We start from the raw sequence: 13,812 nt of genomic DNA on the forward strand, positions 1-13,812 counted from the left end.
CTGAGCCCAGGCGTCAGGCTGCTCTCAGAGCCCAGGACCACGTCCCTGCATCCTCAGGAGTGCTCTCATTTGGACACCAACCTGCTACTGTTTAGTATTTTTCTTTACATCAACCGACCTTTCCTTCCAGACCTACACGCTACATTTTTCGGATTCTGACCGGTAACACTGTATCTGAGCTTTCACAATTTGTTTTCTTGGCTACACCACGCGGCTTGTGGGCTCTTAGCTCCCTGACCAGGGATTGAACCCGCACCCCCTGCAATGGAAGCACAGTCTTGGCCACTGGACCGCCAGGGAAGTCCCACATTCACAAATTTTTGATACTACATATATTTTATACCTGTATTTGCAGTGAAACCTATATGTTAGGAGCATTTAAGCCTGAAAATACGTAACTGCTGTAAGCAGCAGCTACACAGATAAACACAAGATTATGCAAATCATTCATCCGGAAACCACCTGGCGTACCCACGTGCACCAAAGGTTCACACAACACACTCTGGGAGGTGTACACAAGAAGCCTGAGGCTCCATCCTTCCTTCATCCACTGGCTAACGGGCCCTGTCACCTTCCCAGGCTGCTGGACAAAGCCCCACACGCTGTGCGGCTTCAACACCGCAACCTCCTGTCCCCCGTCTGGAGGCCGGAGCCCACCCAGGTGTCACAGGGCTGGTCCTGCTGCGGCCGTGACGGGAGAACTGCCCCGGCCTCGCCCCCAGGGCTGCAGATGGCCGTCTTCCCTTGATGCCTGTCTGTCTGTCCAAATCTTCCCTTTTTATAAGGACACTGGTCACCCTAATGACCTCATTTTCACTTGATCATGTCTGTAAATCTCCAGATAGGGTCATGCTTAAAGGTTCTCAGGGTTAGGACCTCAACCCATGAATCTGGGGGCACACATTCAGCCCAGAACACAGGTCCTCCCAAGTCCAGTCTCGCTTCAACGCGGTCTGAAGCCAAGTTAGCTTCTCACAAGCACCCGCCCAAGACAAGCGTCTGACCTGGTGTTCAGTGGGCCCGAGGCGGCAATGGGGACATCTTGGTGCGGTGCCCACCGGTCACCAAGCCCACGGCAGCATCTCTTGGCAGCACGGACCCTGTACCTGGGGTAGCTGCCTGCCAGACCGTGGCGACGTCCCAGCACATCTCTGAGCTGCACGGAAGCGCTTGGGATGCAAAGCCTCGTCCGAAACGTGTGCAGACTCCTCCAGCTGTTTTCAAATTCTGCTCATCTGAGCCCAAGGGGCCCTGGGGGATGCTTCTGGACCGTGGGGGGAGTGAAGGCTGCCGAAAACACAGGGAAATGTGTGCCTGACTACGGCTTTCCACAAAAATAACCTCTGGGTTTTTTTTGTTTTTCAATTGGTCTTTAGTGTAAGTTGACGTGGCAGGTTTTGTTTTTTTAAAGACCAGGATCCTCTGCTGCAAAGAAAATCTGAAACTCTAAATACCATCCATTTTATCCACGTTCTGTGTTCTGCTGGTCCTACTTCCAAAATACACCCTGATTCCCGCCACCTGCCACAGCCCCCGCGACGCCAGCCCCGAATCCGCCCTGTGCACCTGCCCAGGGCTCAGCAAGCTCCTCTGAAAAGGACCAGACGGCAGAGACTCTCGGCGACGACTCAGCGCTCACCCAGCCCTGCCGCGCTTGTGCTCAGGCAGCCAGCGCCAGGAGAGGCGGCGGGTCGGACTGGGCTCCGCCGACGCGGCTCAGACCGGGCACCACAGCTCACCCTCCCCGCCCTGCTGCACCGCAGCTCGGGCCTTTACCTCCAGCTTTACTGAGACATAAATGACACGTAACTTTGTGAGTTGCCAGGTGATGCATCTGTACATTGTAATACGCTCCCCACGTGGCATCAGGAACCCCTCCACTCCAGCCCACCATCACCCGTGTGGTGAGAACATGTAAGATCTCCTCTCTCTGCAACTCTCAAGCACAGGACACAGTATCAGGACGTGTCAGTCTCACCCCTGGGAGTCTGTGCCCTTTGGCCAGCATCTCCCCCTTTCCCACCCCCTGGCAACCACAATCTACTGTTTCTCTGGACACTGGCCTCTTTGTGTCTCTCTACGGTTTTCTGAAGAGCTGTCTGCGAACAGCATCGCCTCACTCCCGCCCCGTCTTCGGTGCTGCTGTCCTGGAAGCCCACGATCCGTCGCTACTGTTTTTGCTTTAGAAACTCAGTAGCGTATAGAATGATTAAAAATAACAAAAACAATGCTTTGTAGATCTACCTTCACGTCTAACAATCCTCATTTTCTGGGTGTGGACCTAGGTCTGTCTGGTATCTCTCACTTCTGTCTGAAGAGCCTCCTTCAGCACCTCTTGTGCGAGTCTGCGGATGATGAATTCTGTCTGCTTCCAAAGCCTTTCCATTTCTGAGAGGTTTTTCTGGGAAGACTCTGGGCTGCCAGCTTTTTTCTTTCCAGCATCTCAGAGACATCGCCCTACTCTCTCCGGCTCCCACAATTTCTGACAAGACAGCTGCTGTGATTCCTACCTTTGTTTCTTTGCAACGTGTGCCTTCAAATCTTTCTCTTTATCTTACTTTTTAAAGGTTTCAGTGTGACGTGTCCCGGAGTTTCCTGTGGTGGGTAGGTCTGTTTTGTTATTATCCAGCTTGGGGTTCTCTGAAACGTTCGGACCTGTAGCTTGATGTTTTCCATGATAAAATTACTGGCCATTATCCCTTCAAACTGTTTGGTACCGCCCCACATCCCAGGTGCCCTATTCTTTCGGTTTTCCCCCCATTCTTCTTTGTTCCAGTTTGGGTGGCCCCAATGCCTCTTCCCTCCGCTGTGAGGTCACGGACGGGCCTGTCAGGGCCATCCTTCCTGTCACCACGATCTTGGCTCCCAGCACCTCCATCCACATGGCCCCTCCTCACACAACCCCCATCCCGCTGAAGGCTCCCGTCTGTTCCACACATTTTCCCTGAGAGCCGTCAACACACTAACCCTAATTATCCAGAATCTCCGCCTGCCGGTTCCGACATTCAGATCATCCTGAGTCCGGTTCTATTGCTCTGTCTCTTGGCAGTGAGTTTTCTACTTGCTGTTTTTGCTGTTTTGTGTGTCTTGTGATTTTTTTTTTTTTTTTTTTACCGAACGCCAGACCTGTGTGGGACGGCAGAGACTGACATACCAAGTTTTTATGCCTGGAATTGGCCGGCCTTTCTCCTCCAGGCCGTCAGTGAGGGGCCGAGTCACAGGCTGAGCTGGCTGGGTTCTGTCGTTGCTGTGATCACCCCCGGGCCCCAATGGCTTCACCTGGCCCCGTGGGGTCACGTTCTCATGGAGGGGCTGCTCCCTGGCAGCTGCACGCCTTCCTGCCCTTCCTCGGCGGTAGACGCCCCTGTCGCACAGTGTTTCCTCCCCTGGGGTCCCGTCCCGCTTGCCCTCCCCCCACCCCTCCCTCCCCGGAGCAGAAGCCCCACCGTACTGCTCCCGATGGAGCCTCAAGGCTACACCGACCCTGCTTCTGCTGCTGAGTCCAGACACGCAGACCATCGCGTGCTGCACAGAGCATCACTCCCATGCACCACGGTGGTGACGTGTCGCTGACTGGATCTGATGAGCAGACGATTTAATAACAGTGAACTAAATAAGCCACAAGATTAAGAGTAAAAATGGTACAAATGAACTTATTTACAAAACAGAGGTAAAAAACAAACTTATAGTTACCAGGGGGAAAGGAGGGGGATAATAAACCTGGAGACTGGGATTGACACATACACACTACTATACATAAAACATAACTAATAAGGACCTACTGTAGAGCACAGGGAACTCTACTCAGTACTCTGTAATGAGCTATGTAGGAAAAGAATCTAAACAAGAGTGGATACATGCACGTGTGTAACTGATCCCCTTTGCTGTACCCCTGAAACTAACACAGCATTGTAAATTAACTGTACTCCAATAAAAGTTAAAAAATAAAGATAATTTTAAAAAATTAAAATTAATCAGTCCATCACAAGAAATAATGCGCCCCAAACTCAGGGGTCCCCAACTCAATGGCATTCCTGTGGATTCCGTGCTCTGAAGCGAGAAGCCAGGGCACTGCGTCTCCCACACCCTCCCGAGAACAGGCAGCCCTGCTGGCTTGAGAGGCAGCACAGACCATTTTGGGTGTGTTAATTCCATCCGTCTACACAGGCAGCATGTGGCTCCCAGTTAAAGAGGGACCCAAACGAGTTCGAAAATGCTGCACGACCACTGAGCCTGAGGATACGAGAGACCTAGTAACTCAACATCCGCGGCGAATGAGGACGTGTCACAAGCCTCCAGCAGGGACCAGAGGACACCAGCACAGACCTTCCAAGCACGTCAAACCTGTCCTCCTCCGTGGGCGCTGGTCCTCCGCAGAAAGAGCCTCCGCTACGCGGGCCGAGCACCTAACCACGGACATCGGTGACCGCGTGGCACGAGTGCCCTGAACACAGTGAGTGCTGTCGACCGCTTGGCCCACCTCCGGGTGTGCAGCGACGGACACTCGCGCTCTAAGTACAGCAAGAGCGGGCGGCTGTGACATGCACAATCACACCCGCTGCACAACCGCAAGTACCCTTGGGACCAGGGACCCGAGGACCATCGTTTACTGTAACTTTGTCTTCAAAGTTCAGCTCGGCTGGACGGTCAAAGATTTGGAAGCAACGGGATTTAAGGACTGGCGACAGAAGATCCGGGTGGGGACAGACCTCTCCAAATGGGCACAGACTGTGCTCACCAAGGAGAAGCCCGACAGAGGACACTCACCGCCAGGTGGGCAAAACGGCCAGTTGTGGGAGCAGACAGCTCGCTGAGAACCCCCGCCCCACTCCATGAACAAAGGGGCCATCGAGATGGGGACGGGGCTGTCTCAACAGGCTCGATGTCAGGCCCTGACCCTGGCTCACCAGCTGGCCCTGCCGGGCACCCACTTGGCAATTGGACCGGCACCAAGGCCCAGGAGCAGCTGGCCACCTGCTGGCAGGTCCACTACACGGAGGCCAGAGACGCGTCCTCACGGGATCGAACCCGTCTCCTGGACGTGGATCTGCCTGCCCTGCCTGTCGGCACCACCCCCCGCAACGACGCTCCGTCAGCCCCACGGGACACGGAGCAGGGGCCTTGTGTCCACGTGGCTGCCCACTGAGACGCAGGCACGAGTCTGTCTGCCAGGACAGCTTAACGCTTTCAACCAGGGCCTGCGACCGGAGCGTGCGGGTCCTGGGGTGGAGGGGTTAGGGCTGGGCGGGCTCCGCGGGTCCTGGGGTGGAGGAGTTGGGGCTGGGCGGGCTCCGCGGGTCCTGGGGTGGAGGGGTTAGGGCTGGGCGGGCTCCGCGGGTCCCGGGGTGGAGGGGTTAGGGCTGGGCGGGCTCCGCGGGTCCCGGGGTGGAGGGGTTGGGGCTGGGCGGGCTCCGCGGGTCCCGGGGTGGAGGGGTTGGGGCTGGGCGGGCTCCGCGGGTCCCGGGGTGGAGGGGTTGGGGCTGGGCGGGCTCCGCGGGTCCCGGGGTGGAGGGGTTAGGGCTGGGAGGGCTCCGCGGGTCCTGGGGTGGAGGGGTTAGGGCTGGGCGGGCTCCGCAGCTTTACACCTGGAGCCCCACCGCGCGTCTTCCTCCCAGGCCTGGAGAACTCTGCTGGGAAGGCCTCGGAGCCCCAGGGGAGCTGCCTGCAGGCACGCAGCAATGGTCCTCCTGCATGTGGAGAGACCCCCGGGCAGGACTGCTGCTCTGGAACCCAGGGGCACTCGCTGGCACTTCCTGATGTTTCCGTGTACGTGAAGTGAAGGAACGTGTGACAGAGGCATCCAAAAACAGCACGCTTCAGAAATGAAGGGTGGACCGGGGGGTGGGCAGAGTCGGAACCGCACTGACCAGGACGGGGGCTGCTCTCCAACCACACCCTCCGCCTTCTCAGCGCCCGGGGAGCCGCACACCCGTATCGCGGCACTGCATCCCAGGTCCTGTAATCAAACTCCAGCAGGGGTTCCTGCGTTTAAGAAGCCCCTCGGGTGGCTTTTAAGTTCGTCAAAGTCTGACAGCCCACGGTGTCCTGAGTCCCAGATTTGTCACCATCCTGCCCCCGGGAGGAGGGGACGCAGGGGGCATGGACTTCCTGGCCCAGGGCAGGTCTGGGCTGGAACAAACCGAGAAGGGGCTGGTGTCACAGACGGGACTCGCGTGCTAGTAAGGGAAGACGGGCCAGTTTTCAGAATAAAATGTAGCTTTATTACGACACAGGAAAAGACTACAAGCCATTGCAGAGAAGAGCCAAACAGTCCCTCAAAACGACAGGTGAAAGGGACGCGGAAACATCCCAGTAATAAAATCCACAGCACAATCATTGGAATCTCGTTCTTACGATTTCTGTTTTCAAAGTTATAGTAAACGACGAAACAAGTCACTTGAATTGTCAAAAGAACGGCAATTTTATACGACGAAAGCATCCACACCGAGCAGAACTACAACGGCACGAGTGTACGTGATGCAGCAGGAGCGTCCTGGACATTCTGGCGCCGACGGGAGGCCCGAGGCGGCCTGGAGAGGGCCCGGGCCCAGCCCCCCGCTCAGGACACCCAGGGAGAGCCCACTGTCTCACTGTAAAGCGCTGACACGGCAGCCAACGTCTCACAAACACAAGTCACTTTAAACACACTAGCCAGGGAGGAAGGGTCGCCCAGGGATTCCTCAGCGGTCTGGACATCGACACGGGTGGTGGTTTGAAACAGGAAACCATTTTCCTGTATTTAGTAGCTGCATCGGGAGCTGAAAGAAAATAAATTCCCCAACCCATCACGCAGTTCTTTGTTCCTGATGAGGTGACATCAAAGCAGGACCTGAGCGCGCGGGACGGGGGGCGGGCACGCGTGCAGGCAGCCGGAGCCTCACCGCGCCCCCAGGTAGTTCTTCCAGCCACAGGGGAATCTCAGCAGCAGAGAGATAAGTGCTCAGAACACCAGGCCAGAGGGAACAGAGGGTTAACTTCGACATAAAAATTCAAAAGAACACCCAGAAAAGAGAAACGGCCTCACTGTCTCCTGAATCTTCACATCCTTGGAGCAGCTGAGCCCTGGACATGAGTGGAAGCAGGGGAGGGCCGCAGGGCTGACCAGACCACAGGCGACCCGCCAGAAACCCTGCGGCCAGTACATCTCCTCTGTCGCCACTCTGCACGGAGGCCCAGGGCTCCAGGGCCCTCAGAGCAGCCACAGCGGACGGGCCACGCGGGGCAGGCGCCTGAGCTGCGTCGCTGAGGACTCTGCCGGGTATGACGCCCCCGCCGCAGGACCCCAGCACCTTCCACGGGGGGGACAGGAGCCACGCCGCGCCCAGACCCGAGCAGCCGACGAGCTGGACCTGGTTCACGGCCTGTCGGCTGAGAACCCGTCACACGTTTTTAAACAGTGAAAACGGCTGAAATTTTGTGACGTGGCTAAAGTATATGAAATTCAACTTTCCGTGATCATGTAAAGTTCTACTGGAACACAGCTACGCTCATCCACGTGACCTGCAGCAGAGACCACAGGGCCCACAAGTCAGAAACATCTACTACCTGGCCCCCTGCGGAGAGTCCGCTGACCCTGCCGCAGGTGAACGTGTTCCTCTGCAGGAAAGAAGCCTCACGTTCAGGGGACACTGGCTCGTCCCCCGTCTCTGGGCTGGAATCTCTCAGAGACGGGCAATCTAAGTTTGGGTGTCAACAGACAGATGCGTGCGAAACGGCTCACAAGGAACAATGATGCTGCACCTCCCCCGTCAGCCCCTCCCACCAGCCCAGTCCCGGCCGTCTGTCCTGCGGCAACAGAAGCTACCGGAACGCAAGGCAGAGGCACCCAGAGCCAGGATGCAGCCCCCCTGGAGGCCGCCGCATCATCCGACACACCCGCCGCCCAGCAGCGACCAGGAGAGCTCGCGGGACAGGTGGCCAGGAAGGAAACACGGGAGGGAAACAGTGAAACCACTGGAAACGCTTCAGGTACCAAAAGGTTAATACGACAGAGACCGTTCCCAGCGCAGCCTGATTCTCCTCCACTGAGCCAGGCAGCTCTGACCGGGTCCAAGGTGCCTGCGGGGGGGTGGGCGGGGGCAACAAACGCAGCACCGATGAAAAAGCAAGACCCACTCTCCAGGATAAAAGGAAAACGGCCTAAATTTCAGCCTGGACTCAACAATCCATTCACGCCACCAGCATTACGTTTAGGAGAGTCACCATCGTGGAAAGAGAGAGAAAGGGGGACGACACGCAAACGCCTATCTCTAGAAAACGGGGATCTGCTTCCACATGCAGGACAGACGTGCTCAGAGGCCCCACGGGGTCTTCAGCTCCACAGGCTCCGGGGCTCACGTCCGAGTCCGCGCTGCGCACGGACACCAAACTCACCAAGAGAAAGACCCGCGAGGCCTGCATCTCCTCCACCTCCTGCTTTCTGGGCCCCAGCGTGGAACGGCTGGCGCAGGGGACACAGGAGACACTCCGGCGCACGTCTCCTCTGCCCCCACCCCCCCCAGCCCACCTCTTGCCAAGTGTCCACACAGCGTGACCCCGGGCACCCGGATGACTTCGGGGGACTTGCCGGTGCGCCGACGGCTACTCGTACTCCAGGAACTGTTTGTGATAGAAGAGCAGGTACCTGAGGAGGAGAGAGGACAGAGCATGCTTACTTCCACCTCCCGAGGGGTCGGAGCAAAACCACCCTGACCAGGACAGCCGCGCTCAGCCTGTCACCGCAGAGAAGAGACGGCAGGGAGGCGGCAGGGCCCCCAGTCCATGACCAGCCCGGCCTCCGTCCACCTGCTGGGCCCTGGCTGTGGCCGCCCCCCGGCCCTGTACACGGTCCCTCTCGGAAGGACGCCGGCTCCGGGTCCCAGCCCCAGCCCACCCGCCCGGCCTCCTCACGGCCACCACAGAGCCTCTCAGGGCTGCCCCACTGCTCGTGGCTCCAAGCCCAGACGCCTGCTGGAGCTCAGGGCAGCTGGGGTGGGGCAGGAGCCTCACGGATGGTCTGGAGACCGAGGGGGGCAACGATGAGCGGGAAGGAGCGAATGGGGCGCAGAGGGGCGACGCGGTCCCGGGGCCCCGCGGGACACACCCCTCACTGTCCAGCACGTCTGCAATGCCAGCCTTGGTGATGATGGCGTCGTCACACTTGAACCACTGGTCCTTGTGCTGCCGGATGAAGCTGGTGTAGTGGCCACTCTCCAGGGTCCCCTGGTGGTTGACCACCGCAAACAAGGAGTACCTGGTTTGGGGACGGTGGCGGGAAATGGAGGTCACGACCCTGTCCCCACCAGGGACCACAGTCCCCACCGGGTAGCCGCCCAGGAGCAAACGCTGACAGGCGACAGCAGCACAGGGGAGAGGAGAACGGGCCCGCCTGGGAGGCGCTGTTGCTGCTCTACCCTCCCCGCCGCCACCAACAGGAGGAACCGGGAGAGGGGCCTCACCGCAATGCGGCGGGGGGGGGGGGAGGGGGGAGGCCCCTCCCCGACAGAGGGTCAGTGGCAACACGACAGGAAGCAGGCCAGTGGCCAAGAGCAAGCAAGCCCAGCCACTGCCCCTCACACGCAGCACCTCCTGGGAGACGCAGGTGGGCCTCCCGCAAAGCCCCCGGCCCCACTCGCGCTCGAGGTGCCACTCACTTGTTATCGTTACTGAGACTGTCCACCGGCTGCTGGTACTGTCCGTTCATCCTGTTCTCTTTGCTGTAACGAACGGCGCAAACTCAGGCTCGATTAAAAGAGTTCACTAACAACCCGCGGTTCACATGGTATCGTGGGCACCGGGGACGCGCGACACCGGACGCCGTGCTGGTGCGGCTTCCACGGGTCCGCTTCTCCCAACGGCTCCATCTCAGGCAGAGATGACCCCCGAGTTACGGTGGGGAAACCGAGGCCCAGGCTGGGAAGCAGACTGCCGAGATCGAGGCTCAGAGCCGGCCCAGACCCACGTCTCCCTGCCAACCCGCAGGCGGGCAGGCAGGCAGCCTCCCCAGATCGTCCTGAGGCCCCGCCAACACTGGACTCAGGCCTCTGTTGCTTTAAGCCGCCCCACCTGTGGTTATTATTCACTAAGGCAGCCCTCCTACCAGGAAGCATCCTCCTATTTTTGCAAGGGTAAATTTCAAGCAGTCCCTGATACAAAGACTCCAAAACAAGATAAATGAAACCTACAACCACAAAACCGCTGTGTTGATTTGTATCCAATCTCAGTGCCTGTGGCTGAAATGCCTGAAATGCTGCCCTGAGCCAGCTGGTAGGAGGACAGCCTCCCTCACACAGGGACGGTCCTGGGGTGAGATCAGGACAGTGAGGTGTCACGGACGAAGTGACATCAGGGCCCACTGGGGCCTCATCAGGGACCTGGTGCCACGCCCACCCGACCACAGACACGGAGGACGAACCTGGAGGCCATGAAGGGGGTCATGTCCAGCTCCAGGGGGAAGGACACGTAGGTGGTGATCTTGCGCCGAAGCTTGGCCGAGTGTTCGAATCGCTGCAGAAGTGGGGGTGGGAAGGCTGTAGGGCTCCTCCGACAGCACAGTCTCTGTGGCTCCCTAAGTGGGCCTTTCCTGCATTTTCCGAACCGCCCTTGGCCACAGCTAGAGCTCAGAGTCCACAGGGCGACATAACCCACAGGGCTCAGCCCAGCCCTGAAATGATGCGCCCAACAGCAGGTGTGGACCTAGCACGGTGCCCGGTGGGATAAACAGGTAGGCCTGGGGATTTGGTTTCTGTCTTACATCTTTAAAGGGTCATGAAGTAAAAGAACGAGCAACAGAGACTGTATGCTTTACATGTAAAATCAGATCGCAAATACCCAAGACCAGCAAACACACTGTCTCTGCTGCATATTCTCTCATAATACATCATACACATGATTCATATTTGCTACTGGCCCTTCACAGGAACGTGCTGACCCCCAGACTAGACCTTAATGCTAAGGGTCCTTGCTTTCAAGTAAAAGAAAATCGGAAAACTTGGGGTGAGGATAGAAGAACTTGGAGGAGAGGAGCAGTAAATCCCTAACCACCCCCCACCCAGAGTAACTCACCCTATTTTCATTATGAAGCAATTACTTTCTGATTCACGGGCAAACCTCCCGGCGACAGACACGAGCAGAGTAGTTTACAGGCACCGCCCTCTCTGCTCCACAAGCACGGACGGACTCTGCACACCCACCCACCCTCAGGCCCCGCGTGCTCAGGGAACTCACTTTGAGATGGAAGCAGGCCACGATGGGCAGCTTCTTCATGGTGAGCTGCTTTGTGGACTCCTGGTAGCTATGGCAACCGCTACACTTGATCTTGGCACTGCTTCCTAAGTGCTCTGGTCTGGTAAACCTGCAACGCAGTGAAAACATGGATTTTTAGGGAAAAAAGATGGCAGCAGTAAGAGAGGAAAAAGAGAAAAGTTATTTTATCACTTTCAGGGGGTTCACGTCCTTCCTAAAAACACACACACAGTTAGGGACGTTTATAACTTCACAATGAAAAAGCTATTCCTTCCTTTCTCTTCTCGAGCACGTCAAAAAATATTTACCCTCAACTTTTTTGGAAAATGAAAGTCTGGTGAACTCAAAATAATTTTCTAACTACTGTTAAGACCCAGCCATCAAATCTGTCCCTGAAAAGTGACAACCAGCACTCACACAAAAACTGTACATGAGTGGCTACTGCACTTTTATCTGTAAAGGCCAAAAAAAACCCTGGAAGCAATGCAGATGTCCTTCAGCGAATGAGTGGTTAAGCCGTGTACACCATGGAATACTAGTAAGCAATAAAAAGGAGACAACTGGTGATGCACACAACCTAGATGAATCTCCAGAGAATCAGGATGAGTGAAAAAAGTCAATCCTTGAAAGGTTACATGATGTATGATTCCACGGATATAACATTCTTGAAATGTGGAATTTCTAGAAATGGAGAACAGATTTGCGGCTGCCAGGAGTTAAGGAGGCAACAAGGGTAGGAGGTGCAGGACGTGTGGTTGTGAGGGACCCTGTGGGGGTGCAAGCATCCTGCATCTTGACTGCAGGGATGTTGAGATCCTGCTGACTGTGACATTGTGCTGTAATTTTACAAGATGTTACCACTGGGGAAAACTGGGGAAAGAGTACACAGGATCTCTCTGGATTGTATCTTACAACTGCACGCAAAACTACAATTATCTCAAAATAAAAAGTTTAATTAAAAACGTTTTCATCACCTTCAGAAAAGGCCACGAGCCACAGCAGGAGGGCGGCCCTGCTGGGTGTGACTCTGTCCGTAAGTCACTAAAGGCCGCGGACCTCCAGCCTCTGCCGGGGTGGGGGGCACTCAGGGACAGAAACAGCTCGTCTGCTGGCCATCCCGTCTTCCCTCAGCTTTCGTGCGGGAACGTGGGGCCCAGGGGCGCCTGGCTTTACCAGGACTTTCCCCGAGCAGCCATGAGGAAGGGCCCCCTCCCCACAAGGCGCGGACGCCTCACCTCCGCAGGCAGTCCGTGAGGGTCGTGGTTCCCGACGCGTGGCTCTCTCCGTTCACCACGCTGCCCTCGCTCCCAGGGCTCAGTGGCCAGAAGGGGGTGGAAGAGCCGGGCAGGTCCAGGCTGATGTCCCAGAAGGGGTCGATGGTGGTGGAGACCCCACTAGGAGCAAGCAGGGGGGACGGGTGAGCACCACGGCCCGGGGGCAGCGCAGCGACAAGGCCCCGCGACACTTGGCCGGCAGCACCGGGGCTGCAGAGGCCGCACTTACTGGCACACTTGGCAGGTGACGTCGGACTGCAGCCCCCCTGTGAAGATCTGGTCTATGATGCAGTTGCAGTGGTTAGGATTGTTGGCCTTTTTCCCATTATCATCACCTGGCAAGAGACGGTGGCTCTGGGACCCTGGGCCCCCAAGGCAGCCAGCCCACTGCCAAGCCGCTGACCCAAGGGGCAGAGCTGGCGCAGGAGGGCCCAGGTTTCCACGGGGGCGCAGGAGGGACACGCCGTGTGCTTTCAGTTTCTCCCCCTTGCTCCTCCCTGTGAACAGTTCCCTGTCATCCACCTGGCAGGCCCAGTAACAGGCCCTGAGAAACAGCCCCCGCCCTCACCTCTGCAGCGCCCACCTCTGCAGCGCCCACCTGTGCAGCGCCCACCTGTGTAGCGCCCACCTGTGCAGCACCCACCTGTGCAATGCTCACCTGTGCAGTGCTCACCTTTGCAGTGCCGGTGCAAGACGTCCAGGGCCGCAATGAGGAACTCGTGCGCGTCCTGCTGCTCGTAGCCCGCCAGGTGCCGGGCGTGCGTCCACACCAGGTGCAGCAGCTTGTATGGGATGTGGGGGGACCGGTGCCCCGAGTAGAACTGCTTGGAGAGAAGGAGAAGCACCCTCGTCAGGAGCGCATGCCTCCCTCGAACACAGGCGCAGACGCGCACGTCTGACAGCCGCCCGCAGCCTCCGCTGGCGAGCGCGGCCCAAACAAGGCATTTCCTTTCCTTTTCAGGCAAACTGTGTTTTCACAGACTCTGAGTCTGCTCAGAGTTTTCTCCATTCCCACCACCTGTTTTCTAGAAATAAGCCAAAACGATGAACGGCGACAAACTTTTGTCAAACACACACACATACACTAAAAGGTGACTTGTGCCGTGTGAAATGCGTACCCCCATAAACCTGAACCTAAAAACCAACCTGACAGAGATGAACTCACGACCAACAGTGCCCTAGTGAGGCCCCCCCATCAGCCCGTTCTCCAAGGCACCCGTGTCCCCGTTTTGGCCCAACGATATCATTCAGCTTGCTCACTCCTGTGACCCCAGGAGTCGCTGTCAGGCTAGGCTGTAGGTATGTGGGGACTGGC

The 13,812-nt window shown here is 57.3% G+C and overlaps 1 protein-coding gene across 5 annotated transcripts in view; it reads right to left on the reverse strand.

The window, feature by feature from the left end:
- Positions 1 to 6,198: 6,198 nt before the first annotated feature.
- The window catches only part of USP22 (ubiquitin specific peptidase 22), a 34,576-nt gene continuing 26,962 nt past the window's right edge, over positions 6,199 to 13,812 (reverse strand). For 4 of the 5 annotated variants that reach the window (XM_049702127.1, XM_049702131.1, XM_049702129.1 and 1 more), the window contains 8 exons: positions 13,156 to 13,318; positions 12,727 to 12,832; positions 12,459 to 12,617; positions 11,206 to 11,332; positions 10,394 to 10,485; positions 9,633 to 9,695; positions 9,083 to 9,232; positions 6,199 to 8,623 (listed from right to left, as the gene is read on the reverse strand). In XM_049702127.1, the coding sequence (XP_049558084.1) occupies positions 8,581 to 8,623; positions 9,083 to 9,232; positions 9,633 to 9,695; positions 10,394 to 10,485; positions 11,206 to 11,332; positions 12,459 to 12,617; positions 12,727 to 12,832; positions 13,156 to 13,318 (903 nt within the window). In that variant the 3' untranslated portion in view covers positions 6,199 to 8,580. The remainder of the gene's footprint in view (positions 8,624 to 9,082; positions 9,233 to 9,632; positions 9,696 to 10,393; positions 10,486 to 11,205; positions 11,333 to 12,458; positions 12,618 to 12,726; positions 12,833 to 13,155; positions 13,319 to 13,812) is intronic. The other variant, XM_049702128.1, reaches the window with a different exon arrangement.

Source organism: Orcinus orca, chromosome 19 (genome assembly GCF_937001465.1).
Source record: "Orcinus orca chromosome 19, mOrcOrc1.1, whole genome shotgun sequence".
Classification (NCBI taxonomy): Eukaryota; Metazoa; Chordata; class Mammalia; order Artiodactyla; family Delphinidae; genus Orcinus; species Orcinus orca.